The 22,003-nt window shown below is 39.1% G+C and overlaps 1 protein-coding gene across 1 annotated transcript in view; it reads left to right on the top strand.

Annotated features, from left to right (window-relative positions):
* The window catches only part of PLPP1 (phospholipid phosphatase 1), a 63,695-nt gene that overhangs the window by 33,384 nt on the left and 8,308 nt on the right, over nt 1-22,003 (top strand). The window contains exon 4 of the mRNA XM_040089809.1: nt 15,320-15,377. Coding sequence (XP_039945743.1) covers nt 15,320-15,377 — 58 coding nt within the window. The remainder of the gene's footprint in view (nt 1-15,319; nt 15,378-22,003) is intronic.

Consider the following 22,003-nt stretch of genomic DNA (forward strand, 5'->3'; position numbering starts at 1 on the left):
TGCTCACTGTCCTCTGTGCTCCTTTGCTCTTTGGACATGGATTCCCTATAATTTTCCAGTAGCATGCATGATATTTTTCAGTAGCCATAGAAAAATGTTGATGAAATGTGAATGGCTGTTGGTGGCAGAGGAGCAAGTGCATGGATAGGCAGAGGAATAGTACAGTGGCGTTGGGGCTTAGGTTTGTTCCTTTTTGTCTTAAAGAATTTTCCCCCTCGTGAGTTACTAGGAAACAAAGTGCTGGTGCTTAGATTGTGCTTGACCCACAGAAAAGACATGGGTGGGGAGAGAAGATCACACAAAGTTTGGAGGAGGGAAAAGGACAGGGCTGGGGGAGCTGAGGGTTTACTTCCTGCTCTGAGCATCAGAGAGGACAGTCAGGCTGCTGTTCACTACGTGAGGAGTCCACTGTTAACGGAGGGTCCGGTCCTGGGAATTCTACCACCATCCATCATCTGTTCGTGTGCCCAGGAATTCTGAGCCCCTTCGCCTGCCCTGCTGGAGCTGGGCCAGCCCTGTCCAGCCGTCACGGCTCCTTCAGCACTGCTCACTTTGCCGGGACACCCCTCTGCCTGCTGGAGACCCTCGCCGTTCCAGCCACCAACCCCGGAGTTTTCCACCATTCCAGCTTGGTGCTCTCCGGGTCCCAAGGGATCACACTGCCCCGGGCTTTGTGAAACAAAGCCCCTCGAGATTCCTGGTTCTGATTATTATTAATGCTGTAGTTGTTGTTTGTTTGTTTGCCTTGTTATACTTACTAGTGAAGAACTGTTATTCCTTTCCCCATAGCTCTGACTGAAAAAGCCTTTTTATTCTTCCAAATTATAATAGCTTGGAGGGAAGGGATTGGAATCCCCCATTCCTAGAGAGACCCCGCCCCTCCCTAGCAGATACCTGTCTTTCAAACCAAGACAACTGTTTTTCAAACCAAGACAACTGGGTATGTGTGGCAGGGAATACGTACATACATTCTTTGAGAAGCTGCTGTGTCCCACAGAGCCAGTGCCAGCCAGCTCCAAGTCTTTAGTTTAACTTCTTCACGAGTCTAAGAATCTTCTTAAGTGTAAAGAGCATTGTGGAGAAAACTTGAATTGGTTGTAATGACTGAAATGGTCCTGAAATAATCTTTCTGGGTTTTGGGATGCTGAAAAAGCTTTTTGTGTGTATGAGACTAGAATGAGGGAACATTGACACAGTGATCACTTACTTTCTTCCCTGTGTTTTGACCTCTCAGACTTCTATGTTGGAAGCCAGATTTTTTTGTCATCTCTTAACTGATTGGCCATTAGGTTTGTATTTCCAGCTACTGTCATGTTCCCCTTTTCTTTTGCTACTGTTTCCCTATGGAGTGATGAGAGAGGGCACTTCTGTTTGGTCAGAGCTTGCCTTGAAGTGCTCACTTGAGCATGTACTTGCTTGTGGGGCTTCTGCTCTCAGATGAGTCTTTGGCATGCACAGAAAGCAGTAAATAAAAAGTTAGCAAGTGATCAAAAAATTGTAGGATAGATTCAAGTGGCACATTGTCCTGTAGAGGTGTATGACCTGGATGCAGTGATCCAGTAAATCTTTCAGGGTTTCTGGTGATCTTGGGTCATGGGCTCACACAGGCCAAGTGCCCAAGGGCATTAACCTTTCAGTTAATAGCCCACTAAGAGGAGAGAGGTGCATTGCAGGGAGTTTTTTACAGGAAGCTGGAAGAGGTCAGTAGCCTCTCAAGCTGTAACTCAGATGAATTCCTACATCAGTTGATGAAATTATTAGTGGCACACCTAATACCATCTACTTTCATTTGCATAGATTAAATAGGCAGGTAGAAATGCAAAGGAAGAATGAAAACAGGATGATCATAGTGTTTTATATAAAGTAATATGTTCTGAATTGAACCTATTGTTGTCTTTTACTATAGTAGTAAAACTTGAGGTGGCATTTGAATGTTTTTAAAGACTCGTGCTTGATTGTACAGTCAAAAAGACAAATGTAATATTTTATTATTTCATTGAAAACAATGAGAACAGTGTAAAAGTCCATTGTGTGCTTCCATTATTCATATTGTATTTTCTGATTGGTTATCTTCTCCCTTCTCATTTCTCCTAATGATTTTTTACTAATCAAAATTATAAAATAGTTTTGGTGTGAAGCATCCCTGAGTAGTTCAGACTTCTTGTATTGAAACAGAGTTAAGTGTGTGTGTGTTGAAGAGATGGGTGTAAGATCAAAGCTTGTTTGGTAGTGGTACAGAAATCAGGTAATCAGTCAGTGTTTCTATTTCTTCCTTAACAATAAAACTGGAAGGAGAAACATTTGAAGTAGTTTTTTTCCCACATGAAGATTAAGGAGTAAGCTCTGTGAGTTCTTTATAGTACTGGGATGTGTAAGTTTGGTTCAGAGCAGGTTCAAAACACCACTTGCTGGAACTTCTAGAAGACTAACCTCAAGAAAGCAGCCTGTGTTTCTGGAAGCCCATAAGTTTTATGGTTGGAGGCTGAGAATGTTTTAGGCAGACATATTGCATGTTACGTTCCAGTACTGTTTTATGTAAATCTGATGTTTCCAGCTCTTTACTTATGTCTACTATGTTATAACATAGGGACATGAGAGAGGAAAACAGTATTAGTTCTTACTGTTCAGTGGCAACAACAGTATTGCTTGCTTTATCAGGAGTATAAATCAATGGATTTAGGATTGATTGTCTAAATGAGTAAAGTACCCATGAGTTAGTTAGTTTCAGTAAAGTTTCACTTTCTAACCTGAGGTAGGTAAGACAATTCTTCCTGACTGAAGTGTCTTGTTTACTATACACCATGCTGAAAGCAGTCCTTTTGAGGTTTAAATACCTTTGGTTTAAATACCTTTGATTCTCCTTGACAACTTTTATAGTATGTATGCGTTTTGATTATGGCTGCTGGCTCAGAAAAGCAGAGGCTCACGAACATAGTGGTGTACTTGGTAAATCTAAGTAAATCAGTAAATCTGATATTTGTTGAAAGATGCACGTAAAGTTGGCACATATGCATCTAAGTTTAGCACTTAAAGACCTCTAAAATATGCATGGAAATCACTGGTTATATAATAAAAATTCTAGTTAAATATTAACATGCTTTTTTCTGTACCTCTTTGTAAGGCACTCTTTTCTTCAGGTGGTATTTGGCATTTAATTTCAGCTAGACACAGAAGCTTGCAATGAGCTACTCCGTAACACTTTTCTGAAGTGAATGATTTGTACAGAAGTGCCATCTCAAGCTTTTATGGGGGTGTTGCTAGGTTTGATGTCAGGTAGTTTTGTGTAGAGCTGTGTAGCATTCCCTCTAAGTAAATATTAAGAGCAGTAACTCAATAAAGGAGCCTGATGTGGCTTGTTTTAATTACAGAAAAGTAAATTTGATATGGAAGCACAAGTTTCAGTATCTATGAATGAAGAGAGATCAAAGTCGTGGTGTTCTGTCGTTGCTGGTGCTTGCAATTAGCATGTCACTTTTAGTGTACTGCTATACACTCTCATGTCACTGAGTTGCCTTTAGGGTACTTTCCTTAGCACCTATAAAGATAATGACTAGTCAGTTGTCTGTTTTCCCTTTCAAATATGCAAAGCAGGGCTCAGTAAAATAGAGGTGTGCCAGGCTATAACCCTGATAAAGTGGGGGTGTGAATGAGTAGTGTTTACTAATCTTTTTGATGTTTGCAGCTTCCATTTTTGCTCATCTTCATTTTCTTACAGTTTTCCACTACATACCTTGGCCTGGCTTTGAGTGGATTGGCAAAATACCCAAATTCCTCCAGGGGAAGTAGGCAGATAGGACATATGATGTTACTGGTAGCCAAGGCATATTTCCCTAACCTGTGCTCTAACCAGTCCATGGCAGATGGTTCATACATCCTGTTTGTTAGCTTTCCTGGAACTGAAAGGCTGAACAGAAACCACAGATGTTCAGCAGCAGCTCTGAGTTAGTATTTCAGTGTTCCTCTGGTGCGTGAGTGTACTTTGTTTCTGTAACTGTAGTTGTTGAACTGAGTGTTTAAACAGTGAGGCTTGAGAGTCTAGTAGAGTAACAAAGGAGACCATCGAGAGCTGCTCTTTTCCTCTATTATGTGAACACTTGATTGCTCTGGAATAGACTTACTTTTTAGCATCTGGCAGAGGGGAAAAAAGACAGCTTTATAAGGTATTTGTTCAGTTAAGCTGAAATATATTGTGCTTCAAGATTTCAAGACAGTGAGAGTGTGCCTTCTGTCATTGGGATCTACTGAACCATGGTGTGGCAATGTTAGCTGGTGGCTCCCACCTGATTTTGGCAATCGGGAATTGGTAATTCAGCAGTGGGTTCCTTTGCCTAGATAAGCATTTGTAATCTCTGGGAAGTGGGATCTGGAATCCAGGGGGCACACTTGACCAGATGAACCTGAACCTAGTAAAGGTCAGTGGCAGTTGTCATCTTAAGCAAAGAATGAGTATTTCCTCTTGGTTGTAAAATTTAATCTCAAAAAGAGTAAATGTGATTTAAATAATAGTTCTGTCAAATTTTTTTTTTGAGGCAGTTGAAAATTTAGTAACGATGGTAGGTGCTTGTCTCCAGTTTTATTAAGTTTTTTCTACAAGAAATAAAAACTAAAACAAAATCAAACAAAGCTCCCTATGCCTTCCCAGCAAAAAAAGTGTCAAAACTGAACAAAAACTCTACAAAATCACTGAAGACCCCCCCAAACCCAACTGGCATTGACAAGTTGTGTGTGATTGAAAGAATATTTGAATAAGTCTTATTTAAGTCTCAAACAATGTAGCAGGTGCTATATAGAGCTTACAGTATTTTTAGAACCTAATTTAGGATTGTGCTGTCACTTTGGTGAGTGTGTATAAATATATATAATTTTATATACTTGGCAGCACAAACCGCACATTAAAGCCTTGTGTAAAGGTCAGGTGTATTGAATCTGATGCTATTTAAACTTACATTTTATCCACAAAATGTTAAAAATAAGTGTGGCATGAAGTATGCTATTACTCTTACTCAGTGTCTGCTGAATAATTTCACAAGGATGATAACATACAACGTAATGTACTAGTTAGTGCTCATGCAAATGATGCCTCCCTAGAACTTAAAAGTTTTATAGTATACTTCTTTTAATTTTCTTGTTTTAAAATAATTTCCTGCAGTAATCATGTAGGGGGGAGAAAAAAGTTTACAGTGTCTGTATTCAGTAAGGAGTGAGAAACACAAATGTGCTAATGCTGTGTTGAACTTACAAGCCTGAAAGCAAAAGGCTTTTATTTAATGTGTTCCTCTTCTTTCATGTTTCAGTGTACCTGGTTTTCTGTTGTGCCATACTGGGTATGTAAATCTCTGAAACATTCTAACTGGGACAAATCCACTTAGTGGCTACAAGTTTACAAATTAATTCAGATACCTCGTAATTGGGTTATGATGTTATTCTTCATAGTTTTGGATTAATGTTAAATATTTTTTTTATATTAAAAAAACTTGAAAAAATGTCACCAGAAAAATGATTAAATGTTCCCAGAAATAAATATGCTTGCTTCTCTTGTTTCTTCTAAAAGATAATTTTCTATCCTTTTCAGGTACCTGAGTTACCTTCCCCCCATTATTATTAGCATCTACATAATCTTGAAGATTGTGGAGATCTTGTTACAGTGACTGGCAAGAATGGGTTAAATATTTCATTAATGTGGGTGTAGCTGTGGAGTTTTGACAAAGCCTTGTGAATACTCATCCATTTTTTTAACCATCTTAGGGACACTGACTCCTTCTCAGGGCTTTTTAGAGGTATCTAGACAGCCTCATCATGGCATCATCTGCCTTCTTCAGCACGACTCTGTGTGTGTCTCAAGGACTCATGGGCTGTGGCTGGATGACTACCTTTCTTCTCTGAACTTTGCTACTGAGCATGAAGACCTGGGAGGCTGGAAAAGATCTTTCTAATTGCTGACCTTCTTTTATGCATTTACATTTTCTTTTTATGCCTTTCCAGCTGTACCTTATGATGAGTTAAAAAGAAGGGTCAACGTATGGTTTAATTTCTTGAAACGTTCAGTTCACTAACTTTTAGACTGAAGTTTATTTATTGACCGCTCATTTAAGGTGCAGATTTGGAGGCATTCCTGTCTCTTAAAACATCTACTGTTGAGGTATTGATGGCTTGTTGTGGTTCTTTTGAGATGCAGATAGGAGGGCTTTTTGTTACATTCGTATATAAGATCTGGATCTTATAAATGCCAGATGTCCCTTTGTGATGGAGTTTTATTGTCCTTAGGGATTGCAACTGAAAAATCTGGATTAAATTTCGAACCTGGGTAATTGCTGGGTCCAGCTTTTGGGGATTTTAAAAAATATAATAAAACTTGTTCTTCAGGAATGCAATTCCAAACCTTATTTCACCTTTTGGAACTGATACATTGATGCTGCTTCTGTAACAATGCAGTTTCAGTGTTGTACAAGGAGACAGTTTAGGTTTCTGTTTCTGAAAGTGGAGGGGTCAGTATTCATTAGAGCAAGAAGTTGTGTGTGGCAAACATCTCATCCCCGATTGTTCTGTGCTCTTTAAAATGAAGAAAGGCAATTTATACACATTTAGCAAGGATCTATACTCATCACTAAACCAAACAGCCTTTTTATTCCAGGAATGTAAAGTGCTTAAGTATTGTGCTCTTAGGCATGGAACAGTTGCAGATGGGAGGCCGTAAGCATAACATGTTCTTCTTCATCAATACCCTGCGAACCTGGGAATGAGAACTAAGGGCGCGGACCTTTTTTAGTGAAGGATGTGAAAATACATGTCTCAACGGTCCCTTGAAAGACTAGCCCTTTGAGCAAACAGTTTTAGATATGATGGCAAGTTTCTAGCTGAGCAGTTAAGAGTGTGTGCATACATAGCCTGTTTTGCTTAACCTCTGTTTCTGCACACATAGCAGTAGTGTGAGTGATCTGCAAATGAGTACTGACAGAGGGTGTACTTAGTGGTTGCCGTAATTATCTTCTCTAGTTTATATTATAAGGAATTCATTGCTAAGGCCTTTTGTAGCTGAATCATGTTGTTAACCAGTTCTGAGAGCTCTTTATTATTTTAGAGCTTTAGAATTCAGTTAGAACAGAATTATTTTTTACTGTTCCCAAAAATCTGTCTTTTCCCTTAATGGGACAGATGAATAAGAAGGATGAACAAAGCATGGTATGAATATTCAGAGCATGAGCTAAATACCAGCATATTCACACAGGTTGATAATGGCCTTCTAATGATACTAAATTTGATTGCAGTTTGTTGTAACTTGTCGCTTTAATGCTGATTAAAGTAATTCTCGTCATTACAAGTTCTTGTACAGTGTAATATTTTTTTCCTGTATATAATTGTCTTGGGTATGTCCTAGAGGGCTCCTTTATCTACCTGCTTAGGCTTCCTGAGTTTACTACAAATATTTCTTGAAAGCAATATTTATTACATTTTTGCTGAGCAGCGCAGGTTTGTCACAATAATACAGTCACTAACTTCTAGATATTTTTGTTAGATATTACCTTTTTTATCTCTTTTTGCTGGGTATGGATGTTGGGGTGGGACCTAAAAATACAGAGTTCTGGGTTGGGAGCAATGCTGAAAATCTCCTGACAAAGTAGATCCAGAAATCTGTCCAGGAAACTGCCCCTTCTGGATTTTTTTGTCAGCTCACTAAGTACATACATAGAAATGAAACCTTTGAACCTGAAGTAGTAAATATTCTACGTACTGTAGAAGACTGCTACTTCAGAGGCACTCTGTGCAGTCCGAGCTTTGTTGGCCCCCAAAAGCAGGCTTGCACAACTAGCAAAGATGTGTATGTGTGTGAAACAGTTCCTTTTAAAGTTTGATATTTGTAGTTCTCTAATTTCAGTCTGTCAGTTTTCTGTTTGTGGTGACAGATAACACAGCTATCAAGGTTCATAATTATAACTGTATTACTAATGTACAGATTCATATTACAACTCAGATGTCTAAAGGAAAAAATAGTTCCCTGCTTCAGTTGATGTATTGTGCCCGTGCTGACTGCAACTCAAAACAAGCTGTCTGTAGTCTGCCCTTGCAAACTCAAAATCGAAGCTTCAGAGGAAGTTTTTAGGAAATTAGAGCTGACTGTTTTGACACTGATAATTTATTTTAACACAATTACCAAGGTGGTGCCCTTTACCAATTGTTTGCCAGGAATTTGTCAGCTTTGTTCTTGGCTCTTTCTCTGGTTGATAGCCCTGCATGAGCTGTGAGTGCAGTTAAATCACTGAGCAGTTCCCAGTAGCAGGGCACCCCTGCCAGATGGCTGGTATGGAACTAACCAATATAACTTTGTTGGAACTTCAACCAAACTTCTGAAATTATTGTGTTGTACGTTCCATGTACCCTTTCGAACTTGTAACTTTGTTAAAACAGAAAAACAACTACAACCCCCCAAAACCCTTGCAAAACTTCCAAGGCTTATACATTATTTACTTCTGTTTTAAAGAATGTAATTAAATTGTTTCCCCTTGTTTCATTAGAGAGCAACTGGTTTGCTCTGGAATTTTTAAACTCAAGTCAAGAGACTGAACATTTGCTTTAAGTAAACCCATCTCTATTAAATAACCTGTCTGTCCTTCTCCTTATCTGTCTCCCTGTCTGTCAGTACTGTGAGTATTTCTGTAGTGAAGTATTATTTTGCATTAAAAATACTTGGATTTTATAAAATGTGCCAGTAGTCTGTTTTGAAGCTTAAAGCTTCTTCTTAGAGCTTTGTTGAAAAACCAAACTGCATTTAATGATTCAAGCATAACTAAATGGTTTACCTCTCGTCTGGCAGTATCCATCGTCATCATGACTCAGAAATTTCTGACGTGCCAGAGACTTACTATGTGTGTATTAGGGGCATACTAGTATGTTGTGTATAGGACTGATTATTTCTTTTATGGAGCTTTCCACCTGTGAAGTGCTCTGCACTACTGAAATTTCTCTGTATAGGAGTTTTTATCAGAGGCTAATTTACTGGTTTTTCACTTCTGAAAAAAATACATGAAAACCCACCAAAACAAAACAAAAAACATACACAAAACAAACAAACAAACAAAAAACCCAAACAAACAAAAAAACCCACAAACCCACCAAAAAAACCCTCATAACACTTGAATACTAAGGCATTTGAGAGGAATGGAAAGCTACACGTGTACTACTATTTAGATGGTGCAGCTTTTTTTTTTTTTTAAGCACTGCTTTCACCCTTATGCCACTACTATTATTCAAGATACCACCTGGCTGGTTTGGGAACACTTAACGGTCATAGTGAAATTATTCATCATATTTGAGAAGTGGAGCTTAATCAGGGTGAGTACACATAATTTTACATGGAAGGAAAAATGGTAGTGAATAAAAGCCTTCAAATATTTAAGCCTTAGAATCTTCTGGACTGGCAGTGCTTGTTGAAATGGGGCTGTGCTTGATCTGGGAGCAAAAGGAGCTGCCTTTGCAAAAGAAAGTGACTGGTGGTAGGGAGAATTGAATCTGAAAGGTGAACGTGCTCTGATCAACTGAGATGCACTTCTCACTGGTTTGCAAAGCTTATATCTAAGGTAACAGGAGGAAAAAGTCCTTTAAGATAAAACTTTTGGTGTGTATAACTGTATCAACTGAATAGTACTGCAGGAACAGTTATGCCCTTAACTGTTCTCCCACTGCCTCCTTTCCTTTTTCCCCTTGAAGATTACAAGAATCTGCTGAAGGATGTGTTCTGCACACTTGCCAAGCACTTCTTCCCTAAAGCAGTTCCTTAAAGAAGGAATAACGCATAAATCCCTGGTTTAATGAGATTATAATTTTCTGTCTTCATTCCCTTTATGTAAAATAGCACTACTGCCAATCAAAAAAGTATTATGTGGATAAGTTCCGCAGACATAATAAATGGAAGAGGAGCCTGTAATCTGGTGTGCATGAGAGCAAACTATTAGTCTTTATAACTGTCTGTCTGAGTACTCCTTGCTGCTATTTTCACTTTCAGTCTTTTCCTGAGATGGAATTACTAAGAAGAGAAGTAAAAACAGTCCTAATTTTTATTTTCTTTCCTATTGGAGGAGGCTACCTGGAAATGTAGTAGAAAATTTAACTTTCCTTTTGTGCATTGAGTTAAATGGAATGATAAAATCAGAACTGATGAAAGTTAACTTGTTTTGTAATGGTTTTGCAATGTTGATGAGGAAATTGCAGCATGAAATTTTGTTGGACTTTTTGAAAGCTCAAAGTGTACATGGTTTTGTGTGGCATGAATGACAGGAGTTGGTAACTTCTTGCTCCCTTGGTAAAAAAAAAATAAAATTGGAAGTTCTGTGTGCAGATTGACTGCTATTTATTTTAAAAGGAAAAAACCACTAGAGTATGATTTTTTTTTTTTTTTTAATTACTGGCTATTTTGCAATCAAGTTTATTCCCCTGGTAGCTGCTGATACAAACTTCTGCTGTCAGATGCAAAATAGCTGGCTTAAGTAGTCATTGCTCTGTCAGGTTTTTCCATCTGTGTCTAATACTTTTGTTTAAATAAAATTTACCGAATATCTGAATGTATTGTCAGTTAATTTCTTCAATTCCCAGAATAGAGAAATAGAGAAATAAACACCCATCAAATCACGCCAGCAGAAGCTTCCAACTTCAGAATCTGGTAAATCTAGCAGTGAGGACAAGCCTTATACTACTTACTGTTGATAAAAACTGCATTACTTTGTACCCCTGTTTCTTGCACAGTCTGCAGTGTTTATTTCAAAGGCTGGTGGTTGGAAATTAGTGAATACTTATTTCTTCTTAGAACCTGTTAGATTGGGTTTGTCAGTAGGATAAGCAGGGAAATTTAGTTGTGTGTGATAGACTGTCAAAGGAAAAATGTGGCAAGGCTGCAAAAACATGGTTGTGGTATTAAATCATGTGTATTACATGTCAGCATTGACATTTTCCCCACTATCTTCCACTGCATGAAGCAGAACTGAGTGGATCCACCCTTCACCCCGATATGATTAGGGAATTGTGCAAGATACTTGCCGTTAAATGTTAGGTCTCCTGGTTAAAAAACTGTCAATAAAATTTTTCAGATGAGGGTTACTGAATTGAAAAAACTCTGGCAATGTTTTCCTATGTGTAAATGTGTAGCTTAGTACTGAAGTGTGGGTATAATTACTGGCAGAGAAGGAAAAAAGTGGAGAAATTGGGAACATGGAGTTCTGAGTAGTTCCTGATAGTGTTCAGTTGGTGAACTGCTTTTGTATTTATTGAAACTTTTCTTTGCAGTCATGACAAAAGTGCTTCATTTCAGAGTCCTCAAACCTCCCAGCCCACACTGATCATGCAAGTTGTAATGGTGCAAGTCCAGCACATGAGGAAAGAGTAGATCTTGGGAGAACAAGTTGATTGTTCAAGACAGAGAAAATTGACTTTAAAGAATGTGGTGTTTGAGTGCAGAACTAGGCCTTTAAACCATGGCACTGAAATACTGGGAATATTTCAGTGACAAGCGCATGGCTTGCTTGTCACAGGAGTTGGCTTACTCAACACAGGCATGCTGAGCTGCAGCACTCAGGCATTTATTCCCTTCCAGATCATGGAATGGGTAACACAAATGTCAGTGGAAGCTTTTAGTCAGACTGGGAGAATCCAGGGAACTTGAAGATGGAAAGGACATGCTGGCTAATCCAGCCGGCTGTATTTATTTGCTTTGATATGGGAATGTGCATAATGTTTTCCTGACCCTTATGGTTTTCTCCAAGATTTCCTTATCATTCAGCCTCTGTCAGGTTTATTGTAGCACCACAGGATGCCCTTTCTTGTGGCGCATCTCTTTCTGCTGTCATTTACTTCAATTTCTCACCATTAAATGCTCCTCTTTACCATACGTGTTTAGCTGTTCTCTGGTCTTATGTTTCCCAAAGATATTAATTTCCTGTCAGATTCCTGCAGTTGTGTTAAAATTTCTGCACATTTAGATGTTCATGTGAAGACCTTAAATGCACCATAAACAAGACATCAAGCTTGTTTACTGAGTTCCAGTGTGCAGTAATTGACTTAGAAATCATGCACCAAGCAGAACTTAATACTTAAAACATGCTCTTTCTTGTAAGTCACACTCCAAGACAAATGATCCTTTTATGTGCTGTGTGCTGTGTTCCATTTTTCTACTAATTGAAGAAACATAACCTGTCAGGCTGGCTCTGCTCCCTAGGCTAAGCTGGCCTTGTGCATGGAAGGTAATAGAAAGCTGTGAGCATCAAGTCCTCCAAGGCAATCTCTCTTAGTCTTGCTTATCTGGGCTTAGAAATCCTGGCTAAAATAACAGAGTGGTTCAGCTGATCTGCATCTTGTAGGGATTGTTTGTGCTTCATTATTTTTCCAGATACACTTTAAAGATGCAGACATTTTTAAACCATAAACCACAGTGATAAACTGTAGTCAGTCTTAGGCAACTTTTTAAAGTACTGCTGTGTCTTAACTTTTGTCTGTATTGGAAACCGTGTGAAATTCATGACAAAACTAAGTTTCAAGAAAGCAAAAGAGCCCTTAAATTAGCTTGTTTCAAGACTGTTTTATGATGTCCAGCTCTACCGTGTACATTGGAAACTAGGAGTATGCTTTAGACCTCAAGTGAGACCTGAAGCTGGTTTTATGTTGCTACTTAAGGCATTCCTCTAACTTGGGAATAATATATTGTTCAAGTGGAAGTAATTAAAGCTTATGCTTTTTTCCTGTTAAAATGCCATGTTCCTGACATAGGACATAGGTATTTATGGAATGAAAGACATGGACCTCTGAAAACCTGTTTTTTTCATGTTCGGAATTGGCCATTTTGGAAACAGATCAAGATTGTACTTGCCAACTCATTTTTGTGATACTTCAGTGTCACTGGATATTGTTCTAAGACTATTTTGAAAAAGATATTTTGGAATATGATGTGTGTGAGTTCCTACGGGGACAAGTTAGCCTTTCTTTCACTGGTGACAGGTAGGGTTTTGGAGAGTTGTCTATACCATTTTACTGCTGGCTCATGGCAAACCAGAACTTGCAGTAGAATCACAAAGAAACCGGGGCTGTGCAAGTGCTTGGCTAGTCTGATAGACATGACATTCTCCTGGCTTTGGGAGGATATTATTTATGTCCTCATGAATTGTTGGGTCATTTTTCATTGTCAATCTTGGTGTTTTGAAAGGATTTTAAGATTTTTTTTTTTTAAATGTCTGTTTTTAAAAAAAGTCTAGAGACAGCAGTATTGCCAAAGAAGTTTCAATGGGATTGCACAATGTGCAAGTTGGATCAATATTTTGTTCCAGTTGTACTTCTGGCAATACTTCATGTGCTAAGCACAATATTTTCAGTCATGTACTTATCTATGCCTGATAAGAATGCATTCAAAATTTGTAATCTTCAACCTGAGACAATGCATTCTTAATGAACCTTAGGCTAATGCATTCCTGAAACAAAAAAGACCAGTAGTCAAGAAAACTTTTAAAGGGGTATAGGAATTCCAAAATAAGGTAATTTTGCCTTTTATCTCTTACAAGTCTTCTAAATTCCTTCAGTTTGCAACAGGTTTCTTTCGATAATTGTAAGAAATGTCATCTTATGGCCAACAGGAATGGCCCCAGAGCTATTGGGTAAAATATTGTCACAGGAGCCAAGAATTCCTTATTTTGTATCTTCTGTAGAACAGCATGCTTTGTCTTCTCAGATGACGCGTTGGAAGGACAGGCCTCTTCAAAATGCTTGTTGTATTGGTTTTCCTGGTGGTCTCTTGCCCGGAGTTTAAGTGCTAAAGTACAACAGTGGAAAAGGGATGTCTAGCTACAGTGTAAACTTAATGGGTTTGAGCTTTAAACATCTGAAGGTAGTACATTGTCAAAGTTTTTCTTTTTAAGAAGTTAATTGGAAAATATCAGTTGGTGAAACAAAAGTCAACTTACTTCAAATTGCTTATTTAGTACCTCTGAACCCAAAAGTTATTGCCAGTGTTTTAAATGATTGTGTTTTCTGATTCAGTTTCTAAATGTTATACGTGCAAATTAATTGAGGAAGTTTTGCAGTTTCACTTGTGCAGGAGATAGTTTCATTCCCTTCTTTGTGGTACCCTTTGAGTAGGGTATCTTTAACCTCATTATCTTGCTTCATGTCAGAGCTGCCTTTGCTACTCTTATTCCAAAGAGTGAAAATGTTTCCCTTGACCCGGAATTTCTCTGGCCTCAGGGTCTCTGCCTGGCAGAGGCTCCAAAACAAGGGACCTGCTGGGTATGGTAGAGGTTAGTCTGCAGAGCTATGAAACTTTATTAAACTGGCTGTGTTTTTGTATGCCAAACTGTTGAGGGAAGAGTGCTCTGGTTGTGTAATTAAACTGCATGGAAGGCTGGCTGAGACACTGGCTGGTGGCCTGTGAAGCCGCACTGTTGTAAGGCTCTGTGCATAAAGTGGAAAAAAAGTAGTGCTAAGTACAGTTCTTTCATCTCCCTGCTTAAGACTAAATTAGAAATGTCTTTCCATTTTGCCTTCTCTTCTTGAAGAGGTGGGTGGCATTTATTTTACAGCTGTGGCTCCTCACAAAACCATCTGTGCAGGGGAGGACCTGGCCAAAGGAATTCTAGACTTCAGTGTCAACTATCAAGTCCTTTCAGCCTGGACCTGATGAAAGCCTCTGGGAGCTGAAGGCAATGTTGACACTTTAAATGAGATGACCAAGTATGAATCATTGCTACAAATATTGGATGAGGTGTCATCTTTTGCAGTTGGCTGGCTAATAAACTGCATTCCTGCCTTTCCCCCTACCCTTCAGTGATGAATGATGAGGATCTGTGTGACTCAAACCTTTCACAAAGGTGTACAAATAAAATATAAACTACTAGATATAAGTTGTTAACTACTGCCTCTTGATGGTGACTAAATTCAAGTAATTGTTTTGGGGTGATTAATGTAATTTCTATCCATACATTTACTGTGACTATAAGATAAGGAATTTTAAGAAGTAATTATATTTAAAGTATTCTGGCATTTGTCAAGATGAACTATTAAAGGACCCTTGATTATTGTCTTTGAAGATGTGTTCCCTTGCTGTTCAAACTTCAGTCAAAAGTCTAGTACTGCCTGATGTAGAGATCAGCTTAACTCTGGAAAAGGATAACTGCTGAGTAGTGAAGTCTGTACTGTTTTTCTAGATCTGTATTATGTGGCTAGGGAACCTCCTTGAAGAGTAGTATGGACATGTTTGCATTTTACCGCTTCACTTGTATAATACAGATTAGTATCACTGCAGACTGAATGTTGTAAAAGAAAACTGATGATGTCTGATTTTTTTCTATTCCAGACTTTCATTTTATTCTGGCCATTCTTCATTCTCCATGTACTGCATGCTCTTCGTAGCGGTAAGTATGCTCTTTCCATCTAAGTGATACAAAAGAACTGTTAGCTACCCAGTACTGAATATTTCCTTGGCTGCTTTCCACAAGGGATGTTGCTTTTGTAGGATGCTTGTCTGGTACAGTTAAAGACTTCTCAATAGCAGTTGTAAGGGTGGTGGTACTGGGACAAGAAGTAAAAAGATGTTCAGTGTGCCTAAGAATACTTAATATGGTACTTGGCTTGTGTGTTGTGTCTAAAATTAATCCATTGAAAAGAAGGTGCTACTTAAATTTAGTTACATTTAAAGTATTATAAACCTTTTAAAATTTATAAGCTTTATAATACTTTAAAATTTATTAAGCTTATTAAAATCCGTAATAAAATGTGTCTGATTTAATGAGATGTGCAAAGCCTATTGAAAAATAAAGCAAACAAGACCCTTAAACACTGATCAAAGTGTGGCTGGGGCCATAAGCGCAAAACAGCAGATCAAAATGAGTTTTCAAATTCCTTTTTATTTTTCTGTATTTTTTAGGGACAGAGGGGGAAGACTGAGGAAAACAAAGGGATAGTAAATACTGGTGATAAGATCAAGTTAGAAATGCTTAATTTGGAGATTAATATATTTTAGTTGAAGTTGTTCCAAGTCAAGTAAGACAGATTGTCTTCACTCTAAGTGTAAGGTTTGTAACATGAAAGACTGATTTTGTTGTTCTCCTCCTGCTAAGTGGTAACACAGAAGGCATTAACACTTTATGGGATTTTGTTGTTAATGTAGTCATAAAATTAAACTCTAGTCCTGGACTTAAGTTGCTGACATAATACATACAATCCACGATTTTTACAGACCTCAGATTCAATTTGCTTTTTTATCTTTGCATTTTTAATTTTTTCACTCTCTCCTGGCAATAGTATAACATCCACAGTGAGTGAACCAATTGTTCAAACCAAACCCCTTACAACTACACAGACACAAAAGGGGTAGCTCTTCAATATGGTGTAGGTATGTTTTTAGCTTTATTTTAAAATAAAGCTATTTCGGAAGCTTGGTGTTCAGTTTTGATCTATCATGCAGGTTTTTTTATGGCTAAACCTGTTTGGATCATCTCCCCTGCTTATGGGTCTTATCTAATGTACATAAGAGTTCATGAAAGTATTATATCCTGGATTTGACTAGAATATGGTATGACTTCCTGTTGGCTGTTTGGGTTTTTGAAAATAAAGTGGTTTTGTTCATTGTGACTGGTAGTCATTGCTCCTTATGACTGGCAGTCTCCAGAATTATATGGATCCACTTGCATTTCAAAATCAAACCCACTCTTTCCATAGTACAGTGAAGCAATTACTGCTGTACAGAGAGCACCCTAATACTGACTTGCCCCTCTGGGCTCAGTCAGACCCTAATCCAACATCTTCTTGCATGGTTTTGTGGAGCAACGTGATAACGTGATAGTTACACCTTGCAGAAGACAAACCTGGAGATAAGAAAAACCTTGGTAGGTGTGTAGCAATATGTACTGTTTATCATTTACACTGACTGGATTACAGTTGTCTGTCAGGGATCTTAAGCTGTCTGAGCTTTTACCTCTGTCCCATGTGTGTAAGGTGCATTTTGCTGCAGCCTGGGTAAACACTGGTGGTCAGAAGGAATTCTCAACTCATTAATTGAAGGTAATGTGTCACATTAGATAATAAGAACTTTTTAGATGCATACAAGATAATAGATGTCTTGAGCAGCCTGGACGTGAGACCTTGTTTAGTTAACCTACTAGGCTTGGAAAAAACTCAGCCTTTGGCAGGAAAGTAAAGAATTCTTTAATTTGAAGTTCATGTAGCTTAAATAATGCCTTCTGGAGTGCTTGTGGCATATTCTTTTGAATCCATGCAAAAGTGCTTGTCTGGAAAGTTCTTGGAGAGGAAGTTATGAACCATAGTTGTCTTGGGTCTTCGTGTGAATGAGTTCCCCTCCCACATGGGGAGGTGGCAATTCAAGTGTAAATCAAACCTTTCCTGTGCAAACTGCTTCAAAATACCACAAATCCTGGCCCTGTGTCTGTCCTGGTTCAGACACTTGCTGCGCTCAGAGCTGTCCTTGTGTTCGCTCAGTTCCGTAGTAACTGCAGAACACAGCTTTGCTTAGTAGCATCTTTAAACTAGGGGTGTGCAAATGCCTTTAACTCTCCTAAGATGATGTTTGAACAGGGAGTGTTTCACTGGAGATCAGTTTGTTTTTCATTAATTAGTCAATGAGTTTCCAGAGCGCTGTTTGTGCACCTGTTTTTTGTCTCTGGCTGAGCTATATTGCCCAGTAAAAGTAAGAGGCTTTGCGGAGATTAGTCTTCTACTTCCTTCTGTCTGATAATAAGATTATTCATCTAGCAGCTGCCATGAGGCCATTGTAGGGACATCTGAAGAATGGCTCCTGTGCAGTATGTTTTTGTCTTGCTGATGAATACAGCCTTACTGCATACCAAGAAACCAAATCAATTGCAGGATGTCTTCAAAAAGACAGCTAGTGCAAGGAAGGTGAGGAAAAACCACACACACGCTTGCTGGCGTGGCAAGGCTGAGTGCTGCTGCTGGCCCCAAGCCAAACCTGCAGCACTTGATGACTTGTTTGTTTGCGGAACTCTGATGTTGGCTTCGTTTGCACCCTGCACACGTTCGTGTGCAGCCATGGGCTGAGTCACCAACAGGACAGGCCATTAACATGTGGCACTACTCAGAGGCTGTGTTAATCATAACCAGGCACTAGCATGCTGCTTTCTGTAGAGGCCGGAGGAGTCTCTCGTGTGTGTTTGAGTGTGTGTGTGTACTGCAGAAAGTGTGCTCTTAAAAGTTACCTGCTGAATGCATGTGCTGTGTCAGGTGAATCCATGGCTCTGTAGAGAACCAGTCCTTGGAGGAGCATCTGAGGGAGGTGGGGGTTCAGCCTGAAGAAGAGGAGGCTCAGGGGTGACTTTACAACTCTACAATTGCCTCAAAGGAAGTTGTAGTCACGTGGGGGTTGGCCTCTTCTACTAGGCAGGCATCAATAGGACGAGAGTAAATGGCCTCAAGGGTTGCCAAGGGAGGTTTCGATTGGATATTGGGAAAAATTTCTTCTCGGAAAGGATTGCCGAGTATTGGACCAGGCTACTCCAGGGAATTCCATCCCTGGAATTAAAAGATGGGTGGATGTGGCGCCTGGGGGACATAAATGACTGGTGGACTTGGCAGTGCTGAGTTAACAGTTGAACTCAAATGATCTCAAGGCTCAATACCAACCTGAACAATTCTGTGATTCTATGACATTTTTGACTTGGCAGCCATTTGGATTTCTTCAAGAGTCTGAATTATGTTGAGGAGTATTCCTTTCTTCTGCTTACAGAAGAAATTATCTGAGTCCTAACTGCATGGCTTTGCTGGTGTCAGGAGAAAAAACCTGCAATTTTGAACATGATCCCATGCTGCATGTCTCATCTCATAGCAGGGGCCACACATTGGAACACCATTTGCTGTCAAATTCTCTTCCTTAACTGTTTGTTGCATGGAAGTGTTAAATCGTTTATATTTTCCATCTGTTTAAATCAACAGCAATATACATCACTTGTTCTCACAGCACAGAAGTCATTGCACTTGTAAAAAAGCTGTGTCTAGCTAGACAAATTTAAAGCTTTGGGTTTTCAGCCCACTTCCAGGTTAAAGTTACGGTTTCTTACATTTCCTAATACAGAATGAGCGAAACCCCAGAAAAAAACCCTGCTTGCAGACTGTCAGTCTAGGAAGCTTTGGTGGAGAATGTGTTTTGAGACTCGTGGCAGATGGGTTAGGTTGGGTCCAAGCAGAGCTGTTATCTGGGATAAGCGCTTCTGCCAACAGCTGCTCTGTGTGGAAGCTAGAGGGAGTTTGACCGCAACAGTATGTGGGAATCCAGTGACCTAATAACAGATGATGGATCCCAAATTATCTCTGTTGTCCTTTCCCCATGCTGCTCCTTTTTTTTTTTTTTTTTTCTTCTTTTCATAATTAAGGAGCTGACATGGTCTTTCCTGTACCAAAACTATTTAATCTTGGTTTGGAGAATGGGAGGGCAAGTGTAGTGGAACACCTCTTCTAGCAGTGTCCATGGGACCAAACTAGCACCTTGGCCCAAAGAGGGGGAGATGCTGCCGTTAGTTTTTGCGTTGACTTTTCAATTTCAGTATGTTTAAAAACTTACTGTAAGTTAAAATGCTAAATGCATGCTGCCATCAATAGTGAGAATGAGCCACCACAACTGTTGGGAATTGGCAGGAATGGGTGTGGCCCTGGGGATTATGTTTCTGTAACAGAATCAGTCTTGGCCCTAGCTGACCTGAGCACTTCCCTGCCAGCCGCTATCCCAGGTTGAAGAGTAGGGCTGTACAAACCCAGCCAAGAGGCACTGCTATTCTGGGGGTGGCAACATGTTTGTGCCGTTCAGACTCGGGACAAAAAAGGATAATGAATCTTGTCCGATGTAACTTGAGTGGCTCTCCTAAAAGTCATTTGGGAACATTTTATGTATCCAAGGACACATGGAATTACAGATGAGAACAGGAAGGCGACTGGTGTTTTCAGTGGCTGGGATTGACAGCCTTCTTTTGCAGAGAGATCATAGGGTGATCACACAAGTGAAAGCAGGCTTTAGGCTGCTTTTGGTACTCATGCTCCCAAACGTGCCAGTCAACCTCTGCTCTCAAACTCTACTTTTAATTATGTTGGGATGGGAGGTTGAGTGAAACAGTACTCAAACAAGAGTCTTTAACATAGCATTTTAGGTATGTCTGTTTGCACAGCAGTTATTTCTTCACTTTCCCAAATGCTGTTGACTAGAGGTACAGAAGTGTCTTAACTGTGTTCCTGCACACATTATAGTTGAGGACTAGTCTTCTAAAACTAATGAAAACACATGTGTTACTGAAAATGCTTTGTTTGGCTGTAGCTGTATGTAGTATCAAGTATCTTACTTTCAGCAGATGAAAAAATGAAGGGTAACTTGAGCTGCAAGGTCAAGTATGGAAGCACTTGTGCTTCTACCTGAATGTGTTTCTAGTATTCTTTTTTTTTGTTTGCTTAACATAAAAAGTCTAAATAACAATATTAAAACTGATTTCTCCATGGTTTGCTTGGAAGTTAGGGCCACCAGTAGTAATGCCAGTATTGTGAACTGGCTCTTCTAGGACTGAGCTGAAAACAATACATTGCAGTGCTTTAGTAAAGGTTAAAATACTAACTTCAAGGGTTTTTTTCCCCTTAAAAAGGGAAAAGTAAGTGATGTATTCCATTTTGCAGTGGAATAAAATGTTACTCTTTATCGTACTCTATGGTTAAAATTGTGTCAGTGTGAGATAATTTTGGCAATGTACAGCCAAGTTGAAGCTGGAGGATTAAAACCCAAAAAAACCACATTGCCCACTGGACACATAGTATTTTTTTGCAACAGATTAATTATAGTTTTGATATTGTATTGAAAACTGAGCTGTGACTAGTAGCAGGACTTTATGCCCATTGTTCAGGCGGCAGCTCTTGCACTCAATTGCCTTTGACAACAGGATGCAGCTATCTTAAATAGCCCAGACTGGTATACATACTCTGCCTTTTCTCCCTAGTTCAGTCATTTCCCCCCCAGTTCAGCTCTCCAATAGATCTGTTCGCTGAAGGGCTATTCAAACATCAGAGCTGACACAGGGGAGACAGATACTGTCAGAGTAGTAGGGCTATACCATCCCTTTGACCAGCAGCTCAGATGTACCCTCACACTGAAGTCACTGCAGACCTGTATCCTTTTCCCTCAGTGCAAGGGGAATAACTAATTCTGAACTACTGCTTCTTTCTTATTTGCTGCCCAATCAAAATAAAACTAAAAGACATATAATAATGCAGATTTAACAGGGGTCCTAAATATGGATTTACAGAAAGGAGGTGATCTCATTAAAAAAGTAAAATGTATTGACAGGCATCAAAGTCTGAAGTTACTTTATTTTTATTCTTCTTTTTTTTTTTTTTTTTTTGGAGAAGCCCAGCTCATGAGTGACTCATGAATTCTTCTATAGTTCTGTATTCCTTTTATAATACAGTTTTCTGCTGGATGTGAGCCTGCTATGTTTAAAAGTACATGGGAGAGACATAATCCACATTTCTGGTTTGCAGGCAGTGTCTTGTTGGCTGATGCCTATAGCTCGGTGTTTATTCATAGATACAGTGCTTCCAGGTACAAAATAAGCTGTTGTACTTCTATGTAACATCTGCATAAATGTAAGATTGTATATGACACGTTATTTCTTAGCACATCTTGTGGTTCTTTTGTGCTCAGAACTGCAATTTTTAAACTGTTTACTGTATTTCTTATATTTCTTTGAATTCCAGAGTTTGTGGTAGCTGAGATATGATTAATAACTCTTATACAAAGATATCTGAGTAGCAATATTCATACAAACTAGCTTTTATGTGAAAGAATCTCTCAAGTTTCCCATAACAAGCAGAAAGGGAAGAACTATTCTGCAAACCATACAGATATAGGAGAAAGCTTTGAGAACCTCTGAAGGGAGCCTTTCTCTCTGCTATTGCCTAGTGTGAGCAGGGAAGAGGTGTCTGGATTGCTGAGCAGGACTAGAACAGGGATGGCTCATCACTTACCTGTGTGTCC

Source organism: Hirundo rustica, chromosome Z (genome assembly GCF_015227805.2).
Source record: "Hirundo rustica isolate bHirRus1 chromosome Z, bHirRus1.pri.v3, whole genome shotgun sequence".
Taxonomy (NCBI): Eukaryota; Metazoa; Chordata; class Aves; order Passeriformes; family Hirundinidae; genus Hirundo; species Hirundo rustica.